Raw genomic sequence first — 23,208 nt, 5'->3', positions numbered from 1 at the left:
AATGGTCTCAATATTTTAAGGTACGCCTTAAAGTCAAATCTGAAATATATGGAGATACATGTATATGCTTATCAAATATGCACACTGTCAGTTAATGAATATCTGGTAGGAATTCAAGATAATGCACAGCGACAAGCAATTCGTTTTTTCGTGAAACATTAAAACAAGCAAAGCAACTGCCTAACTTTTCTGCTCATAATAATCTAGAACTCACTTGTAAAAAACGATTTATAAAAAGGCAATAAAAACATTTTTATCAAAAATCTTAAAAAAGATCACAGATAAAGGCAAGCTTCATATAAATCACAAAACCATTACTCTTTCTATATGACTTTAAATAAATTCAAAAGCATTCAGACATGAATAATAAGCAAAACACAGAAGTCGCTCTTGAGGACATGATGAATTTGCCACTACATATATGGATATAAATGTATCAAAAAGTTGTACACTGGGTATGAGGGATATACGATTACTTCCGTCATGTACCTTCATATCCCATTTTTATTTGCTAATTTCCAAAGTAACGCTCTCCAAAATTGTTCTGATTTAATATTATTCAAAAGCTTTAGCCTTATGTTTATAAAATATATAAGAAACATGACATGCAACAGCATTTGGGAACACAATTTCAAATAGAAATAAAGTAATTCAGTCATTAAAGTAATTCAATTTTATCTTTTGAAAATAGGAGCAATCTTCATTTAATTCATTACCAGTTGCATATATTTATTTAAGTCACGATTTTAATAAAATAAAGCACAAGATTCAATTCAAAAGTATATATAAACAAATATGCAATCAAAAGCATTTGATGATCATTAAAAGTGACTAGATATGGATTTTAGAAAACATTTTTCTGTATTCCTGGAATTAGTTTTTGTTTTAGTTATGATGAAATAAATTTTGATAACATAAAATAACTTTATTTTTTCAATTTAAATTACTTAAACGTTTAAATACTAAATACCTCTAACAGTAAAGCAGCATAATTTATCAATATTGAAAAAAACTCATCAACATTGCATAGGCTGCATCACTGTCATACTTAGATAAATGTTATAGTTGTATCTGCACAGCACCTATTATATAAATTTCAGTAATGCATTCATTAATTGTTCGATTAAATTAAAGATGCCAGATTAAAATTCAGCCCGACGTTTATCAAAATCCAGCTACATAATTGGGCTGAATAATCTGAGGTGCAAGTTATCTCACTTTTGCAAAGTAATTAAAAGTTTATAAACGTCTACGAAATTTATTTAAATGTATATCATCACATTAAAAACATATTTGACTGTGCTAACTTAAAATACTATACTAACTTAAAAAAATAATGAGGAATTTTTTAATAAAAACGAGGAAGCTTAATCAAAAATCAATGTTCTAACCAAGGATTTTAACAAATTTTGAATAAAAATTATTGAATACTTTAAAACAATTTAAAATAAAATTCATAATTTTAATCATTTAAAATATTTCGTCGTGTTAAAATTACAAATCAGTCAGCCCATCATATCTTATCTATCTAGAGATGAAGTCAACTATCGTAATATTATTCATCATACGTCATATTGATGTCTAGTTATCAAAGGGGAAAAAAGGTTTTAACTAGAGATAAATAAGTAGTTCTAATATAAGTATTTTGAACATGGTAAAATAAAACTTGAACATTCAAAGTCTTCTGTTATTAAATTTTCACGAAATTATTATTGTCTTCTATAGAACCCCTCCCCTTAACTAAAAGATCGAAGCAATCGTATTAACTGGACAGAAAAATCTTTACAAACTGAAAAATTGTGACATTTAGATGCATTTATACTTAAATCTAATTGCGATTTGCTACTAAATTTGTTAGGAATTGCTAGAATACAGTTATATGCTATTTTACTGAGGAATAAAATAATTTATCAGAAACAAATTTCTGTTAAATATTTTGAAAAGTATAAAACAATTAGATTTCTTCAAAAGGGAATTATTTTTTCTAAACTAGCTAGTTCTTATTGATAACGATCTTTTCACAAAAATAAATAAATAAATATAAATCCAGTAAGACTGAGAGTCATATGCATTTCCTAATCAAATTATCGTTCTGTTCGCATCTAAGTAAAAATACTAAACATTACATAACATAATTTTTCCTTTCTATCTCATTTAAATAACTTTCCGTACAGAAAGTAAGCTTCAACTAATAAAAATTATTATAAAATAAAATACATTCTACGAAAGATCAACTTTCACTGTCCATTTTTTATACAATTACAATTTCCAAATAACTAACCACAGTAATATGCTCTTTTTAAATTTCTATTCATTATTCAAATATTGTTTACAAATTTTCGAAAAGAGAAATTAATTATTTTCTTATATTAAATTTATTTTAAATAAATTACAACACCACGAAAAATATTTAAACACAAAATTGAATATTAATGATACTATGACATATCAGCATTTCGTTAAAAAATTAAGGTAATTTGAAATAAATTGTTTATAATTTTTAATGCATGCAGAGATTCGTCTTACTTTAGTTTTATTGTTTTTTTTTAATTTAAAAATTACATTAATAATCAATTACTTTTGCCGCCGCTGTTTTCGATAGTTTGAATAACTTCTCTTTTAAAACATTTCGCAGATACTTATTAACTAATTTAGTTATTTACCTCAAAAGTAACATGTTATATTCAGATAATCTCAAACTTAAAAAGCATCCGTTTCTGTCCGCCCTATTTATTAACATTTAAGCAAAATCAATCTATTTCAAAATGATACGACAGTATTTAATTGTTTTATAGCAATTTCCAAATCAATAAAGTAATCTATTCTACAATAATTATTACATTCAATGAAAGAAAGTAAAATACTAATTTGCCTTTTACCCGAATAAGTATCAATATGATTTCATGAAACAAATACATTTTTTGTACAAAATATTTAATAAATATATAATACACATAAACTCAATGATAATTATAAATAATACAATATTCACAAATTTATTTTTATTTACAAATTTATGTATATGTATTCTCACACTGATCCACAATTAAGGAAGGACTAATAAAAGAAATGAAATATCATTTACAAAAGAAGGCAATTAAATTAAATGTATAATTAAGTAATTAGCATAAAATACTGCTACCGTTTGATTTTATACATAGTTATGACGGGTTTCAGAGTAAGCTTATTTTTTAGAAAGAAATACAAAACTGATTATTCACAATCTTAATTTCAATCATTTATCTTGTAACAGTTTAAATTTTCATAAATTTGATTACTAAAAAGATAATAGTTTAAGAAGATCTCTGATCCAGATAGAAGAATCTCTGAATCTCAAATGACTAGACTATCATTTCTTATAAAACAGAAATAGCACCCAACAATTTGTAATTTTTCAGGTATAACTAATTTCAATTGCAAATCATACATATGTTCACAATAAATCCTTTTCTCATTAACGATGATTTGGAATTTTTTTACGATGATTTGGAATTTTTACAGTTCTTGAGAAATATTTATACAATTTGTATCAAAGGATTTGTATTTGCTTTGTGCAGAAGTATGTAAAACATTAAAACATCATTAAACTTTCAGTTTTTGTGTTATGACTCGATCTCTGCTAGACTCTCTAGGAATACTTCTCCACTGAACATTATCATTTGACTGGCTGCTAGACTGATGAAGAAGCAAAGTTTGACTTCCTTTTCTTCTGTTGCGACGACTTTTTGTAAAATCCTCTCCAAATACATCGCCAGTTCGAAGAGCAGATATCAAATCATCAAATTCGCCTTTTTCGGATCCGGCTTTAACTGCTCTTAATCCGTTGATACTACCATTACGAACTCCAGAAGAACCTTTGAGCCCATTTTCCTTGCTTGATCTGTCAACATGGGATTTTCTCTAAAAGTAATGGTATTCAAAAAATGAGTAAATAGGTAATGAGCAATATGCAAGAAAGGAGCCTAATTTTTTGTTAAATTAATAGTAAAAAAATTAAATGAATTAAGTATTACTGTTTAGATATTTAATACATTTCTATTTTTTAATTAGTTTTAATATATTTCTTTAATCCAATCATTATTTAAAAAACAGCAAGAGTTAAAGATAAGTTTTTTTTTTATAAAATTAAATCATTAATTTCCAACGGCATTTTTCTGTCTAATGCACAATTAATTAAGATTACTTAATCACAATAGTAGCAGCAGAACTGCAAACTTTCTTGATAATAATTATAAATATTTCCTTATCGAGGTTTCTCTGAGCTTATGTAATTAAAGTAAAAATAATTTTTAATTCTGTCTTTTAATTATGGTTTGAATTATATATATATTATCGCTCTAAGAAACCTCTATTCATGTAGAACTATTATTCATCTGTAACTTTGAGCCGTTCGAAAAATTGATAAATGGGCGTACTTACATAATTTATAAATAGAGAGGGGGAAAAGTATGCTTTAATAGAAGTTATAGCCTGCAAAAACTCAGAAGCCTAATCCTAATAATAAAGAGATAAAGAAATTGAACAGGGCCAGTTATGAACGTGGAGCGACAAGTGTAACGCACTTGGGCTCATAGCCTAAAGGAGTGCCTGTAGGAGGTACATCCTACAATTGAAGTGGAATAAAACTACGATACAGAACTACTATGCCCATCAGAGAATCGAGAGCCCTAGAAACGATCATTAATCCGACGCTCCACATTCACGTACTTATGGTACCCCCCCCCCGGTTGGAGGACAGACACTTGAAAAGTGATATGTCATAAGTGATAATACAGTTAATTTTACAGCTGCAATCCGTACAAAAAAGAAAGAAAAAGAAATCTAATTAGGTTTAAAGCTAAGTCGGAAAAAATTTATGATGCATTAGAAGAATTTGTTAGCATTAGTTTAAAGTAAAGATAGAACAGTGGTATCAGAATTTAAAACAATACTGTATTCATCACTTGAAATATCATTCATTTTAAGTTTATTGGTATAGTTTACAATCGTATCAAAAGGAGAGGAGATTTTAACAGTAAAGCACGATACAATTACTTCATTAACCTTCCAATTTAAAATAAAGGAGATGCTGACAGCATAGAAAACTTTTGTATCGTAAGTCGAGAAGTATTACCCTAATAAAGTAGTAGCTATTCACGCTACAAATTTACTTAACGATAATGCTGTGTCTTATTCTAGCCAGATTTTGAAATGCATGCAAAAATAAATGTCTTTAGATATCTTCTTTGTAAAAAAACATGTATTATAAAATTGTTTGAGTATTTTTTTTCAGAATGGAACCCATTATCCTATTTTACATTAATCTTATCGGAAAAAATTGTTTCGTTTAACCATGTGTTTTGCATTACAAATAAGACCTGGGAACGAATCATACTTGTTAATCGAGCTTTTATTGTAATTTGGAATACATTTTTAACGCAGAGAAAAAAGACTTTAAAACCTGTTTATTTATTATTGTTATAACTCAGGAAAATTTTGAAATCTGATTCTAAATGCAAAATTTTTGGATTAATAGACGTTAAAAGTAATTGTTTTTATATCTCGCAGCACTACTAGTATCTGTGTTAAGGAGCAATTGTTATTCAATAGACAACACAACATTTAACACATCTTTTTAAGAGGTGTTTTTTTAAAGATACATTTTAAAAAATGAGAATACCTCTGTATCTTGCTTGGCCCTTTTTTCATCATCTTCTCGTTTCCTTCTAAATGTTTCATTATCCTGCCGGGCTTCGTTAAAAGATGTGAGGAATGTATCGAATATGGCAAAGAATTCATCTGGTTGCATATGAGAGGGATCTTCACCAAAATGCTTGACAACTTGTTCGTACTAAAAATTAAATCCATTATTATTCACTGCAATAAAAAGTTTTAAAACTGGAAAGAAAAATTTGAATTAGACACAAGAAAGAAAATACAAGTACAATGGCATGCATTTGTAGATGCATGCAAGGAGGCAAATGCTGCTTATGTCTTTGGTAGATCCGACATAGAAGGTGAGAGTAAAGCGAGACTTGTTCGCGCTAAGAAAAAAACAGTTTATTTAAAATATTTTAGAATTCCAAAGCTAGAATTGCTAGCTTTTTGTATCGCAGCAAGACTTGTTAATTCTGTTATCAAGGCGTTCGATACGTTAAGTATTAAAGTCACATTCTGGTCAGATTCTACTATTGTTTTGTGGTGGATTAAAGAATATGGCGAATGGTCTGTTGTAGCTTATAATTGCTTCGATTTTTTTTCCACGAATTTCAAGAAACACTCTAAACATTTTCCATTTCCAGAGGCAGTGTTAAAAGCTGAGCAGGCGATTTCGAAAGGCCTGTAAAAAAAGGATTCCAGCAAGTGTTTGAAGAGGATAAATATATCGCATGTAATGGAGATATTTTTTTAAAGGAAGACCGTGAAAATTTGAAGAATAAGCACCAGTAATTATTTTTTAATTAATTTACGATCATTATTTGTCAGACAGTTTACTTAACTACTGACATTTATATGTATTGTACGTTTTTCATAAAAATATAATTTTTTAGATGCAAGATTAAGAATTTGAATCAAATGTCAAAAACGTTTAAAAACTGTTTGAAAAAACACTTAAAAACTGATTTTTGTACAACATTTTTGCACATCTCACGGTTCATTGCTTATTTCCTAAATAAAATTAATTACCACAGATACATTAAAATATTTGCACATTAAAATGTCTAACAAGAACTATTTGAGACTGAAAACAAACCCTCTGTTTCATCTCTTGAAATGTGTCCTCTAATTCAGAAAATCTATAAGTTGCAGTAGTAATGAACTCTTTCATCACAGGAACAAATTTGTCTCCATGTTGGGGCGGTTGTGAGCGATGAAATTCCAGTTCCTACGGAATAGCAATTCTGGTGAGCAATTGAAAGATTTTCTCACTTTTCAATTAATTTCTAGTAGTTTTATTAAAATAAATACGAAATAGATATCAACTGTTAAAATTAAAAATAAAAAAAAACTGTGAATATGGAATAAGATATTCCTAAAAATACTGAAATAAAATAAGTAACATTAAAAAATAAAAAAAAGATGAAATTTAAATAATGCTTGATTTTAATTTTAATATATTCAAGTGAATGAACCCCTTGTAAATCAAATAAAAGTTCAAAATTAGTTAACCCTAAATTGCCGCAAAACAATTCCGAGAGCTAGGGGCCTTTTAAAATTGTGTATTTGATAATCCGTCCTTGGTTTAATTAAAATTGAACAGATGCAAATATGCATAATGCATATCAAGAGGCGGAAAAAATGCCATCTCTCTTATAAAGTAAAAAGAAAGTTAAGTGGAAATTTTATTTATTTACATATAGATGTATGTTTTATCAACGTATATGTTTCATTGAAAGTGTACTAACATATCATATCTATAAGAATGAGCACGGAGGACTATAAACTGATGGAACTTAATTTTGGCCTTCTTCAATTAATATTTTAATAAGAGAGAACTTAACACTAGAACAACTTCATTGGTAGCAACTACTCTAAAATAGATCATGTTCAAGTATTTAATTGAACAAAAAAATTTTCATTTATTAAAATATAAGCTAAACTTTGTATATATGCTTAAAAAATATGCATTATGTATAGAGGACTTATAAAAAAATAAGAGAGTTTAAAGTTAAGAGGGTAAACCATCATCAGGATTTAGTTAATATCCTGTCAATCATGGAATTTTATACCAAAGGATAACAAAAAGGCACATACTTTCTCTTTCGACATTTCCTTTGAGAAAGAATTAAACTTCTTTATTACACATTACACAATTTTTGCTAAAAAATTTAATCAGCAAAATTTATAACTTTAATCAAATCCATATCATAGATTCGAAGATTACAGAATGGAATCAAGATATCTCCTCTTACATAACGTACAGTTTCTGCATCACATGTAAAACGTCTCATCATTCCCTTTCCTCTTCAGAAAAGTAAGAATCCTGTAGTTTGCAATAATTAAACCATTCTATAAACATACTTTCTAGATGGATGCCGTTAATTTGGATGATGTGATGATGCATGTATGTTAAATGTGAAATTTTGTGTATGCATAGATGAATATAAGAGAAACATTTCACTAACTGACATACTTTTGCTAAAGGGGACGTGTAAAAATTTAAATTCTTTTAAACATTTTACTGTCAACCTCCACAGAACCTAAAACATTTTCAAATAATTTCTTACTTTATTTAATAAAACTCTGTGTTTGAAAGTATATATCTAGATCTAATATTTAGGGAAGTAAAAGCTTGCTCCACTTTTTTGGGACACCCTGTATGCCCTATGCACATATCTGATTGCAAATTTTACTTAAGGGAAACAGTATATAAACAGAATTACAAAACTCTTGAATGAATTTAAGAAGCAATAAAATCAAATTATTGGGGTGCAGAACAGAAGAAATGCATAATATCCGCAGTAACCACAGTAAAGACTAAATAGGTGGAGGAGGGGAACATCTTGATATAAAAAGCTGTAGCAAGGATGACCACTACTGGTCGTCAGACCCATTTAAGTTACATAAGAATCCCATGAAAGAGCAGGTAAAAGATATCTCATATTAACAATTATTTTTTGACATCATGTTTGTTTGCCAGCCAATATGTATTATATACTAACACACACAACTATTTTCGTAAAAAATGGTTCTGTTCGTAAAAATAATGTTATTTCATTTCTCTAAAGTACTGGTAATTAATGCTTGGTAAAGAAAAAAACTTATATCGATTTTTTTGGATTTCAAATAAATTTCTTTGAAGTTCACAATCCACAAACAAATTTTCCGATTGCTCTGACGGTTGCACGGTTTAAACATCCTTGTTATATTGCAATAATTGTTCAGATACTTTTTTACCGAACTGTGCAACATCACGAATATTCTTTTGCTCTTGTTCATGCTAAAATTTCTATTATTTATATAAATTAGGATTTCAGAAATCTTACCTTCTGTACTTCTTGAAGACCAGATTTTAAACTCTGGATTTCTTTCGTAAGTTCATTCAAACTAGAAAATTATTAAAACACTAATCAATACAATTTAAAAGCAATTTTAGCAATCAACAATATTTCTGTATCAAGCTTATATTTTAATCTGAAATTTATAAAAAAATAATTAATAAAATTTTAAAAAAAGCCGCTTTCTGTAACGTTCTAAAATATTCGTTTTCTGTATCTTATTCTTGGTGCACTTTAACAGATATGTCTAAATAATGCAATGCACATTCATATTACTTTATTCGAGTTTTCGAAAAATGTTTTATTTTCGTTCTTTTCTTCATTTTTTCATCGATAATATTCCCTATATCCTAGAAGTTATCTACATAATAACTAACTTATTCAACGGCGATTTAAATACATTTAGATTATACTAGGCTTGAAAATAAATAAGCTGAATATCCCATATTTTCGGTAAAATTGAAGATAAAATTTTACTGTAAAGGTAGATATATCTTTTCCACTTTTATTTTCATATTTTGAGGAGGAAGAGAACAATCAGCTGAATGAAGATTCATCAACAGCATTCCAGAAACGGTGTCTACAACGAATTTTCATTAAAAGTTCAGTTAATAACCTGAATAAATTAAGCAATCTTTTGTAGTAAAATCAATCTCTTACAAAATCAAAAGCATAAACATATTATTAATAAATACTTCCAACGTCGTTACTAAAGAAAAAAACCTATTTATTTTTGATTACGCACAAGGTGATTTTTTTTCTTTCTTTCCACCAGTTTATTTTTAAGTATGAAAACTCATATTAATCACATTTTCTGAACTTACTTTAATGAACTTTAATGAATGAACTTACTTTACTTTTGCTGCTTGCCTAACATGATGGATGTCTTCTTCAATTTTTAAAACATCTTTAAACTGGAAATAAAATAAATAAATTTAATAGTATGATTTTAATGGGATAACACATACATTTTAAAAATGAATGACATGCAGGTTTCTTTTGCAAAATTTTCCAACAAACTAAGAATTACAATGATGCATTTGAACCGAAGACCCACTTACAAATGTGGGTCTTCGGTTCGAGTCGCCCTTTTTGCTTTAATTTTTTACTTATGCACTTATATTTAGTATTTTTTTTCTTTATAAATTTATCGATATAGATATCTTTTCTGAAAAAACGTGATTTTACACACACATACAAGCATTTTTTATAACTAACCATTAGAGCCTTTTTTCTATTTGCACTCATGCTGACAATGTCATATAGCACCATCTCGGACCCGGTTTCAACATGGTAAAACTGAGTTTAAGTTCAAAAATATATGTAGTGATAGATAAACTGTAAAATGAATACTGTAACATAGCAGCTTGTTTCGAATAATATTTTAAACTGCGTTCATGATTTTTTTAAAATTTAAATGACCAGTTCATATGTAGGAAAGATTGAAAAATATTCATATGCACTTAGCATGTGATTCGTTTCTAAATATTATCTCAAAAAAAATTACAAAATAATAATAAATAAATAAAAACTGCTGAGCGAAGCCGGTTTTCTAGAAATTATAAAGTTTATAAACTAACAACATTGAAACTATCAAAAAAATTCCAAATTTCAGGGTATTGGCGCATTTCCGTATTTTAAACTCCCCATGATACAAAACTGTTTTATAGAATTATGTCTGTCTATCCGTGAACATTTGCGGATGACAATTCAATAAAGGCAGTTAGATAGTTGAAATTTTATTTATAATTATGATACCACCATTGCAGATTTAGAAAAAGCGTATTTTTCAGCGTTGCAGAAGTTTTGAGTCAAGCGTGACAGACCGAAATGGAGCAATGGAGCTGTATGATATTGTGCAGTATTATATAATACTGCGAATATTATCATTTTCTGCGATAATGCTGATATTAATATTAGGTGGGGAAAGTCGTGTTAATCGTCAACTCGAAATATATAGTGAATGAAAAAGCAAAGGGACATTAGTTGTACTTCTTTTCATTGCGATCTTTTCCGTCGCCTTTTTCAGCATTCGAATGGGGAAAAGCAAATGGCTTAAGATCATTTTGTAAAGCGATTGGAGAGAATCTCAAGGAAGAGCAAAAAATAAATTTTCAACAATAGGTAAGGTTGTTTCTATATGTAAGGCTTAAAAAAATTAAGACTTGTGAACTATATTATAAACAATTTTATAAATTTTAAAAGATTTCATTTACATAATCTGTTTGGGGCATATTTTAACCATAAAAACTATAAGGTATTTAAATAAAATATGGCACACTATTAAAATAATGTTTTAAAAATGTATGAAAATTGACAAAATATTGAATTTTTCCGTAAATTTTAAGCAACATGCGATTGGAAGATATTTTCTTAATTGATAAATATTTCTTCCATCAATATCGATGTTTTTTTTTTTTTTTTTTTTTTTTTAGCACTACAGCATTAAAAAAAACAGGGAACAAAAAGTGCTAAAAAAGAGAGAAATTCTCCACTTTTTAAAAAATATTTCGATGCTTTGTGATATTTTTGATTCAACAAATTTAAACAATTTTTCTTTTGTTATTTAAATATTCACCAGTTGCAATTTTTCCGCGTTATAGCGACTCTAAAATATAAATTTGAACTGCCCTGATGAGTATATTTATTCATAGAAATATATTAAATTCACAAGAACGATGCATTTAGTGTTTTACTGTAGAATTATTCTAAAAATTTTTGCTTTTATAAAAACAGATAAAATATCGAAAAATTAATGCTGATGCTTTAAAAAAAATCTATTTTATGTCTTTCACTTAGCAGATTGAATCACGTATGCTCGTCTGCACATGATTTTTTCGTTTTTTGTGAAATAAATCGGGGTGATATAATTCATGCTCTAGATGAAAGGGAAAATGTTAAAAAAAATCCTAGTATATATAATATAAAATAATTAAAAAACAGTATGATGGAAATATCTATCATCATGAAATTTAGATGTTAAGCTCAGTACAAAATCGTCAATGTCCCTCTTTTCTAAATTTCTCCACTCATTATCGCTTTTTTAACAAAGAAACAAAACAAAAATTTCAGATTAGTTATAAAATAAATAAATATTTAAGAAATCGCACGTTTCTTCGTACCACAATAAACAGCGAGATGACAAATTCAAACCCGCTATAATGATTGTGAAACTTGATTTTTTTTTTTTTTAACATCTACGTTCTTTATTACGCAATAGTCGTGAAAAAAGTTGCCAGCAACAACCAATTTACAGTACATCTACTTTGAGTACAATTTTTTGTTCACTAAATGTTATGATGGAAATTTCCATCATCATCGTGCAAAGAAGGGTTAATTCAAGCTCACAAACTTGTATCTATAATATATAGAATCTCTAAAGATTCTTAAATCTTGAAAGACAACGAATCTTGAATTGTTGCCTTTGGAATAAAATCAGTTATCGATTTTAGAAACTCGTTACTAAAGAATCAAGGTAATTTTAGCTAATTTATTTTGTAATGTATTTCCTAACAAGAAATTACTGTCTCAGCACACTATTTTAGGTATGAAATGCAATGAAGATTAAATGACAGTGGAATAGTGTATTCACTCACTTACTTTTTTCTCAAGAGTGTCAATAATATAATGCAACAATGTCAGATTTCTATTGATGCTTGATTTTGTATCTACAATTCTATTTAAGCTGGAAAGATGAAATCCTGATGCATTACCCCTAGCACCCCGATTCATGTAATTTCCAAATGCAAGTATAAGCTCCAGAAGTCGCTTTAACCGTTTGCTTCTATGAAGTTCTTTAGATGCTTCTAAAACGGCTGAAAATATTTAATAAACGTATCATTAATAAAATTATTTATGACATGAAAATATAACAACTGTTAATCTTTAAAAAAAGATAGGATAACTTTATACCCTTAAAAATGAGATTTTTAATTCGATAAATTATACTTTTCAATATGCAATCAAAACTTTAAAACTTAAGAATGCTTTATACATGAAATATAAGAAAGTACGGAAATAAATAAGAATAATCTGCTTTGGAATTAAGAAGAAAAAATGCTCGGGCTTGTGATCTCCACGTCGCCAACGATGTGAATACAACTTGCTATTTAAAAATTGCGAATTCACTAAAAACAGAATATGAGACGTTAAAAGCAATACATTTTCTTGATTACGACCGGGGTCTCCGAGAAAGCAATAAAATCAATTTATAGGATAGGATGTATTTTTGTAGCGGCGGCCCCAGTACGACCAACTTGCGAAATAAAAACTCGTTTACAATTCTAACTGCTCTTCTTTAGTGGGTCATTAGTATTCGAATTTAGAGTAATCAATAGATTAAAAAAATCAGTGCGAATGAAATTAAAATGATATCCATCACACCAGGGTCGAGGCAGTGGGAAAGGCGATCTGGAGACTAGCAGCTTACTTCCTTTCCAGACAAAAAATTTCTTGGGAAAGTTTTCTTCGAGAACATTTTTTTTATCATTCTCATTCTATTGCCAAATTTTCTTTATTTCATCAACGACTTAAGAGATTTAATGCGCACAAAAGGATATTTGAGTCCTAGATGCTGTTAGGCATAAAAAACCTTGATACCACAGTTGTCAACCCGTTTAAATATAAAATATATCATTGCTTTTGGTCATTTGTACTACAACAAATCACAGGTATTTAGAAATCGATGTAGAGAATAGACATCGTGGTTTTTCAAGATACATCTAGACCAAAAACATTATTACATCTGAAGTAGTACAATTCTCGCAATGCTGATATATTTTATGAAATGAATAGATTAATAAAAATTGAATGCATTCATCAAGTGTCAAAATTTGCAATCGAAAAAAGTTTCAGCACATTTCGAATTGCTAAAAGTAATATTCGCCCTACCGTGGTTAAGAAAAGATCTTGCAGCGGCCAAGCAGGCAATAAATGACTGTTTGTTTCGCCAGCTGGCAACAAGCATCACTCATATCTGTGGAGATAAACTTTGATCCCCAACGGAAACGAGTGATTCACTTCCTGGCTTCGTCGACTTGCTCCGAACTTCTGCCTCGCGCTGGTTGATGGATATACGTCCAATGTATCATGATCTATATGTGTTTATTTAATTTGTAATTAAAATTTATTATTGTTTTCCTATATGACTGGCGGTCTTTTATTAATTAGTAATGCTTTAATACTTTAATTTAAAGTAAATTTGGCAATGCGTGTTAAGCTACGCACCAAAATCTCAAAGCGTTTTGATCTTTAGAGTGCATAGCAGCAGATTAAGAACATTAGATATGCATCATATACTAGAAAATCTTGATAAAATGCATCTAAAAGATATCGAATTCTGTTGCACTAATATTATTAGGACCTACTATTCCTATGACCTGATTTATCAGATTTTCCAATCTAAATAACAAGAATGCGCATTTTAGGTTATATCTATTTTACAAAATTATATTTATTATAATTTTAAAAGTATTTTATGTAATGCGAAGTTTTTGTAATTTAATGTATTTTAACAGCATTGCAATATCACACAAAAACGAAAAGGCCAAATTAGTTATTTATGGAGAAAACTCAGTGTTCTCCAAGAAGGAATTAGTTTTTACCCAGATTCCACACTATTTTCTCCTTAATACATTGCTACAAATAAAAATTTGAAATTTCGTGGAGATCATAGCGAAAATGCTTTACCAATTTCCGTCTAGAAAATACACTCTAAAACCTACCTTCTATTTTTGGCTTAGCATCAGAAACTCTTTCCTGAAATTTCTTTTTATAGAACAATGTTCGAATTCTTTGCTCATAATGAATAATTCTGAAAGAGAAGTGAACATTTTTAGGCAAGAATATAAAAGTAAAAATTTTATTAACATTTCATGATAAATAAATGAATAAGAAAATATATATAATTAATTCGAAGTAAATATTTCGTAATTCAGGGTTTATCGTAAAGTCTATGCCAATTTTTGAAATAAAACCAAAATTTCATTATCCTACTATCATAGAACGTCTCTGGCTTATTGTTAAATAAATGTTCATTATGCTGTTTGTAGCGAAGAATGGCAATCCGACGGTGCCAAGTTATAAAAATAAGTAAATTGAGAGGTAAGAATTATCAATCAAGTCCCAAAAGCTTCTCGTGGGTGGCCAAAAATACAAATGATTTCGCGAAAGGTCACCATACATTTACTACTGGTCAATTTCGGTCAATATTGTTTATTTGACTACTATAGTTACCCGAATCAATAGCTTGGTAAGTGGCAGGAACTTTCAATAGATAATGCCCTTGCTATCCCAATAGGTATAGAACAGAATTTTCTAGGGATGAATAAAATTAGTTTTTGGGGTGTTTCATGGCGGCTTCCTGGAATAACTTCATAATACTTTCACCTAACATATCTGTTGACAGTTCATTTTTCATCATCCCTTTCAAAAATGAATCGTTTTCGATGTTTTTGAAGATTAAATCGTACATTGAAGTTAAAGTTTTTTCTTAATTTAAGATGTCTCCAGAATTAAAGTAAATACTAAAACTATGTCGTATCAACTGATAAAAAATGGTCAAATGTGACAATTTGAATCTCCTTGAAATGTGACACTTTGAATTATTTCACGAGTTGTTGTTCGCTAATTATTTGTGATCAGCGCCTTAAATTGGTCTTTATCAATCGTGGATGGTCTATCGGAGGGTTGCAGTTTTAAAAGTGAAATTTGTCCCGTTTAAATTTCACAAACCATTTATTAACTGTTCGTTTACTTACATTATTACTCTCCATAAATAAAACATATTTCTTTGCGGTAGTGTAGAAGCATTGTGCTGAATATGAACTTTTCTGTCCTTCATATTTTACACTGATATGAAATAAACAAAAATAAACCAATCTTGATGATGAATAAATAAAATTATTGAATAAAACACCACATTTCAGTAAATATCTCATTTCAAAGGTTGATAAAACCATTTCAATATCTCTATTATGATTCGCACGAGCTATCGGAAAATTTTCGAAAAACTTCGACAGATAAGCGTAATTTCTGTACAATAAGTTTTTTTTTTAAAATCATGTATAGGTTATTTCAATTTATTATATATATTGATATTCTAATATTAAATTTTATAAATGCCATAACAGAATGAAAAATGTTTCTTTTCTGGTAATGAATTGAACATTTTGAAATGCATAGCTGAATATTAGTACAAAAATTTTCTAATAAATATAAAACTAAAAGAATATTTCTGCTCTACTCTGTGGAAGACAAATAATAATGATTAATTAAGAATTAATTAATGAATCCATGCACTTATTTAATTGTAAATATTTTACACTTTATACTATACACTTCAGTTATTTAATTTTTAAAGGTCTTCCTTTTTTTTTTATTTTTAACTTTTATATCTGCTAACTCTTACATGTAAAATAATATCTGAATTCGGCCATATACTGATTTGCTGAATAAATGAATGAAAATTCAGTATTAAATCAGATATATTTCATTATGAAAATATGGTGAAATTCATAGATGAAAAATGATTGATAGTAACTAATTAAGTACTTTACAAAGGGGTGAAATATAAATGGTGGGAATAGCAATCTAGTACACTCATGTCCAAAATTAAGGTCACAAAAATGTTTTTCAAAGTAATTTTAAATGGCTACCAGTAAAATTTAAACAAATTATATTTTATATATTGTGAAGAACCGGTAACACGATATTAACCTTTGTTGTGGGAAAAAATGTTGTTTAGCATTATTTTTTTGAGGAACTACTGAAATGAGACAGTTTAAGCCTCTAGGACTTTTGCCTGAAATTTTGAGAATATTGCATTAAAACAAAAAATTTAACCCGTTTCCAGTGAGAATGAGCTCTCAGAATCGTTTAGACGATTCCTTGAGATGGAGATCCATTGGCAGGCTTGAAGCTGGGCAGTCTCAAGCGGAGGTGACTTGATGGTGGTTACAAGTGACACCGAAAGTGGTATCCAGGTTGTGGAATCAATTCCAAACAAGTGGTACTGTTACCAGGAAGGCCGTCCAAGGTCGTCACAGAGAAACGACACCTGCACAGGATCGCTATTTGGCATTAAGCGCACGACGGCATAGGCTGACAACGGTTCCTCAACTTGCTCGTGACCTTGCTGCTGCGTCTGGAATAAGAATTTCCAGACAAACAGTATACAGACGTCTAGCAGAGAGGGCCCTTTATGCCCAGCGACCAGTTGAGTGCGTCCCTTTGACTGCATCCAACAGAAAAGCCCGGTTGTTGTGGTGCCGAACGCATCAGTCTTGGACACAGCAAGAATGGGTGCGTGTTCTTTTCAGTGATGAGTCGAGATTTACCACACAGAGTGACACTCGTCGAATCTTCATCTGGAGAGAGCGAGGAGTTCGCTATCATCCCTCCTACGCAAAAGAAATCGACAGATTTGGTGGCAGAGGAATCCTTGTCTGGGGTGGCATAATGTTGGGCAGTCGTACACCACTGCACGTCTTCGATGCGGGTACTGTCAATGCACATCGCTATAGGGATGAGATCCTTGAAGCGTATGTGAGGTTGTTCTGGAGTGCTTTTGGCTCAGACTTCATGTTTATGGACGATAACGCGCGTCCACACAGAGCCCAGATCGTTGATGATTTTCTTGAGGAAGAGGATATTCGACGTATGGATATGGATATTCGAGGATATGGACTGGCCTTCGAGGTATCTGGATCTCAATCCTATTGAATATGTTTGGGATGGTTTCGGAAGAGCCATTGCACAACATAACCCTCCTCCTAATACCCTCCAAGAGTTCAAAGCCGCGCTTTTGGAAGAATGGGCTTTGTTGCCCCAAGCATTTATTGACACATTCATAAACAGTATGAAAGCTCGTTGTGAAGCCTGTATAGCAGTGCACGATTGTCACACTCCATATTAGACAGGCTTTCCCCGAGATAAAGGCTTTATTTCTGATTCATAATGTAACACTTTTTGATATACCCTGTTTCTTAATTCCCAATTAAAATCCTTTCCTTGTTGTTATGTGTCTTATGTTCTTTTTTTCCATTGTAGTGTACCTCTGTGCCAAATTTCGGGGCAACACAGTGAATAGTTTTTGATTTTTCGCAAATTTTATGTTTGTGACCTTAATTTTGGACATGAGTGTAATTTTTCTTATAGCTAAAAACATAAAATCTCGTCAAAAATACTGTATTTGCCATGGATACTTCACACATTTAACTGAAATGAATAATTATTCGAATAAATACTTACTTGCTTATTTCAAACAGAAAACGATCGGCACGAGCCATACTATCAATTTCCATACTATGTTCCTCTAACAATGCTTTCTCTTCGTGACTAGGCATAAATTTCAGAAGCTGTCAAACAGAATTTCGTTTGAAAATTCTACAAGAGATTTCTTCAAAAATTGAAATTTAAAAAAAATGCAATCAAAATAACAAAAAATTACCTGTTCAACCATATCTTTAGGCAGCTGTTCTTTATTATCCATACTCAAAATAGCTTTACATATTTCTTCATTTGAAAGTCGGAGCTTTGATAGCAATATCGTACAGTTCTGAGCTCTTCGACCATCTATAACAGAAAGTTCTCGAGACTTCAAAGTAGCTCTCGTAACAACAGCAGGGATATCTTCTTCAACAGACCCAGTCACCTAGAATATAATACCTATGAATCAATCGATTAAAATGAACATATCTATACAATGCAAAAGAATAAAAACGATTTTGTGTTTTGTCACTGAGCTGTTAAATAAATTTTCTGGTTGTTGTTTATGTTACTAATCCTACATAGTTTAACTTAACAAATAAAGTTTATTTAAATACGCGCCATGCTGCTAGCATTGACAGACGGATCCATTTTCAGCCTTGTGTTTTATAGCTATACTGATTTGCAAAAACCGTCTAGGTTTGAAGAGTGAGCACCATCTATCGGTCATTTTTTAATGAAAATCCCAAAACGTTTTGAACATACTCCTGCAAACCGCAATTTTTTTTAGCATTACTTTTTTATAATGATTTTTTGAAGTTTGCATGAATTTGAGGCGCATTCCGAATATTTATTTTTGATATTGAAACCCTACTTTATATAAAAATAATCTAATCTGCAAATTATCCAAAGTTGGTTTCATAACATTTCTTAAAATTCATGTATTAAGATGAATAGGTCGATAGAAATAATGCACGATCCTTCAACAGGTAGACGTGTCAAAGCGTTTACAATCGACACTGGGAACTTTGCAGTTTTTTCGAAATATTTCAAAAACTATTTCGAATATGCAATTAATTTTTAGGATCCGATATCTTAGTATCCCAGCTTTGTTGTCAAATAAAAATTTTATCGAGCTACAATTGTCGTTTCTATCAATTTGAAAACTTTTCCATCCATTTTTGTATTAAAATTATGTTTTATTAGATGAAAAAAATTGAGAAATATTTTATAATTTCCATTATATCGCCAAAAGTTTTTTATTTTCATTTAACATTGGACGCGCCATTTTCCAAAAGTTTATAACTCTTGATATTTTTATCAGAAGCCTGCAATAAATTTTAGTGGCTATTTTCAAGACGAGCAATCGATTACGCGAAAAAAATTGGTAGGGGTAATGAAAAAATTTCGAGACACTAATTAATTAACTATTTTAATAAGCCAAAATAATCTATGTATCTATCTAAACGAACCTGTCCTCTTGAGCCATTTCTGTTGGAAGAATTTTGTGGAGATGCGATAGTAAATAGCTAAGTTACAGAGATGTCCCAATATTTTTGTTGATGATTGCCTTAAAAAAGCATAAAACTCAAGACATGTAAATACAAAAAATTTATATTGCCACAAGGAATAGCTAAATACTTATCTTGTGCAGTTTACTATCATAATTCAACATATGCCAAGGCGTACAACAACGTCTATTGCAGCACGAATCCAACCCAAACATCACTAGAAATCAATCTATGTGTCCACTAACAATTATGAAAGAGAGTGATTTGGTGGCGCAATTAAGTACTTTCCGGCCCTAGGCAGTGCACATGACAAATTTTCTTTTTCAAAAAAAAAACAAAAAAAAAAAACTGAATTATTTAGTTTAACATTTCAAAACATTTTTAACCTGTTAATGGTTTGTTTGAGATTATTTTTTTTTTTCAATATAAACTTCGCGAAAATGTGTCTTTTTTTATTTACTAGTTGTACACGGCACAGTTCGCGATTGAAATACTTTCACATACAATATTTCAAATTTAATTTTGTAAAATTCTTTTGTGGTTTTAGCACATTCTGTATCATAAGAATTAAGTAAATTTTCAATATTTATATGTATTGCAGCGGCAAATTTCGTACAAGGTTAAAAAACGTATACGAATTGGCACGAATAATAAAAAGATACTGTGAAAAATTATAAAGCAAAAATATAAAAAAGTAAAAGATATAGATTTCATTGCAAAAAATAAAAATGAAAAATCAGTACATACTTGTTGCTTTTGGTATGCTGAAAATGTTTTATCAAAATCCATCAAATCTATTTCCTTGTACAGTTTGGTGTCATCAAGTTCTTCCCAAACTGTTCCTTCTAATTTACTCTGAAATGAATTTGCAGAGTTAAAAAGCATTATATATATATAATGATGTTTTAATTCTAATTTCAATTTAATTAATTTCCAAGATTTTATCTTAATTTAGCCATAGTAACTTCATTCTAAAAATATTCTCTTATTTCGTGATCCAATTCCACTTTCGGTTAATTAATCCCTTTGTAAAAATAATGCGCCATCAATACTACGTATCGAATGAAAGTGATACTTTTGCCCTTATCAAAGGTCACCACATTGGCGCGTGGCCGGAAATCTTATGTTATATAAGGCGAGTGATCATTTGTTCGACCCCTTTTTGCCTTCTTTCTTACTTCTGCTTTTTGTGCCGCGCTGCGCCTTCTTGTAAATAATCATGCTTGCCACTCTGAAGAGAATAAAACGAAAGTAAAAATACAACGTCTCGTCTATGTTTTCAAGATACTATATATATTATATTTAATTAATTCTACGAGCCTTTATAAAGCTATGGACCTCAGGATTTTTTCACTATCCGAGAGAAGGGATAAATATCCCTAAAGCTATCTTGAAAAGAATGTACAACATTCATTTCAAGATACCTAAGATTCCCTTTCCGAAGTCTACAAGTGTCAAAGAAATTCCTATCAAAATCTCATTGTAAAATCACTGAAGGGAAAAATTTCAGTCTCTTTTGCTCTTGTGTTGTGATGTAGACTGACGTATCTTTTATGATCATTTCTTGTACAAATTATGCCTCCCGGGATGGAAGTAATCGAAGTTAAAAATTCTTCCATTCAGCCACGCAACACACACACACACACACACACACACACACACACACACACACACACACACACACACACACACACACACACACACAGTTGTAAATTTGAAAAATATTTAATGGCTAGTGAATGGATGTCGGGTCATTGATTCCCCTAATTTTGGCGAAAAAATTAGCGACCATTTGGCAATAAAAATGAAGCTGCTGGAATTCTGGCGATATCTCGATAAGTAGACAAGCAACGACATCCTTCTGGAAACTTCGTTTTTGATTTGTCACGGAAACTGTGAAAACTCTCGAGATAAAGCAGAAGTTAAATGATTTCTCTACTAGGAGTGTTCATCTCCAGCGAGTTTCCTATGAGCGTTTTTGTACTATTGCAATTATAAGGTAACGATTTGCTACTCCTGTGTTGTTGATTTTTTGAAATTTTTTCAAAATATTTTTAGGCAGAAGTTAAACCTACAACATCATCATTAAAGCAGTAAATAATTCGAAAGGGATTATTTTGCCAACAAAATTTCATATACTATGTCTTACATACAGCCATTATCAGATATTAAAACAATATATTTAAAAATTATATGTTTCTTACCTCGGGCAATTTGCACCAATTGAAAGACTTAAGGGGATTAGATGGTTGTGGTATATTTTTCATAAATGATTTGACTGGTTTGTCTGTTAGAGATCCTGAAATAAAACATTCATGACATGAAACTAGATAAAGGTATTCAAAAATCATGGTTTACGTCGAGTGAATTATACATAATCAGTGATAAAAGTGCAATGCTATCGATGAAAGATTACTTTCCATCTAAATTTTCTGCGCATGTGCTTAGTCAACATTCGCTAACTACAAATCAACCTTGCAGTCTTGATTTTCAACATCTTTGCTTACAGATTAATTGGAGTGATGTTATTTGAAATCTAGATGATTTTTTACAGTCTGTCTCTGTAGGTTTAATTACATCACATATGTTGTAGAAAGATTAACGTTTGGACAACTGCGTGGTTTTTTTTTTTTTCTATAAAATCGATTAATTTTGGATATTCTGCATTTAACAATTGCTATTAGACTTACGTGAAAACGCGCAAACGCTCAGATATACAAGAAAATGTGTGCTCTGAAAATTGAAAAAGAAAAGATAGAACTATTCTTCTGGACCGCAACTATGAAATAAAAAGAAATAACATCAAAATTTTAAACAATTATTTCACCGTCCTTTATTATCAGTGATTTAGAAAGGGCAACTAACGTTCAGAACATAATAATATTTTTTTACCCTCTTATTATATTTAACGTTAAAAAAATATAAAAATGCATTAATTTTCCATTTTCCCGGTTTTTTCTTATTTTATTCTTTATATCTCTATTACTTTCATTTCCCCTAAATTGTAGAATGAAAGTTTTAATCTTAATGCAGGTGAAATGATTAAGATCAAACATCATGATTTTGCTTTTAGGTCAATTTTTTTCTTCTTCACGAATACTGTTTATTGCAAAGATTCTCATGACACGATTTCGTATAAACTTTTGTAAGTCCTAACCGATTATGGTGAACCTGGAAACCAAAACCACCCCTCATGTAAAAGTTTATATATATGTATATAAATTAAATCCAAATTAATTTCCTAAATTTTTTCTTAATTTAGCCCGTATTAATTTCATTCTAATATATTCTCTTATTTCCTGATCCAATTCCCACTTTTTTATTTAATTAATTCTACAAGTGTTCTATAAAACTGCTGAATTCAGCATTTTCTCACGCTGCGAGGACTAAAAATCCCTAATGCTTACAACATTCTTTTAAAGAAACCTCAGCATGATAGAGCATTAAATACAACCTGTATTTAATGCACTATCATGCAATTTTTTAAGAATATAATAATCAATTTTGTGTAA

At 29.9% G+C, this 23,208-nt stretch overlaps 1 protein-coding gene across 5 annotated transcripts in view; it reads right to left on the bottom strand.

Annotated features, from left to right (window-relative positions):
* Positions 1–3,041: 3,041 nt before the first annotated feature.
* LOC129960184 (disheveled-associated activator of morphogenesis 1-like) overlaps positions 3,042–23,208 on the bottom strand; it is a 109,370-nt gene continuing 89,203 nt past the window's right edge. For all 5 annotated transcript variants that reach the window (XM_056073397.1, XM_056073399.1, XM_056073395.1 and 2 more), the window contains exons 15-25: positions 21,901–21,995; positions 20,444–20,551; positions 18,427–18,630; positions 18,228–18,334; positions 14,702–14,790; positions 12,579–12,793; positions 9,831–9,892; positions 8,967–9,027; positions 6,734–6,865; positions 5,660–5,830; positions 3,042–3,900 (exon numbers count right to left, since the gene is read on the bottom strand). In XM_056073397.1, coding sequence (XP_055929372.1) covers positions 3,583–3,900; positions 5,660–5,830; positions 6,734–6,865; positions 8,967–9,027; positions 9,831–9,892; positions 12,579–12,793; positions 14,702–14,790; positions 18,228–18,334; positions 18,427–18,630; positions 20,444–20,551; positions 21,901–21,995 — 1,562 coding nt within the window. In that variant the 3' untranslated portion in view covers positions 3,042–3,582. The remainder of the gene's footprint in view (positions 3,901–5,659; positions 5,831–6,733; positions 6,866–8,966; positions 9,028–9,830; positions 9,893–12,578; positions 12,794–14,701; positions 14,791–18,227; positions 18,335–18,426; positions 18,631–20,443; positions 20,552–21,900; positions 21,996–23,208) is intronic.

This window comes from Argiope bruennichi, chromosome X2, assembly GCF_947563725.1.
Source record: "Argiope bruennichi chromosome X2, qqArgBrue1.1, whole genome shotgun sequence".
NCBI lineage: Eukaryota > Metazoa > Arthropoda > Arachnida > Araneae > Araneidae > Argiope > Argiope bruennichi.
Note: the sequence above shows the minus strand (reverse complement) of the source record. Positions and strands in the feature narration are given on the sequence as shown.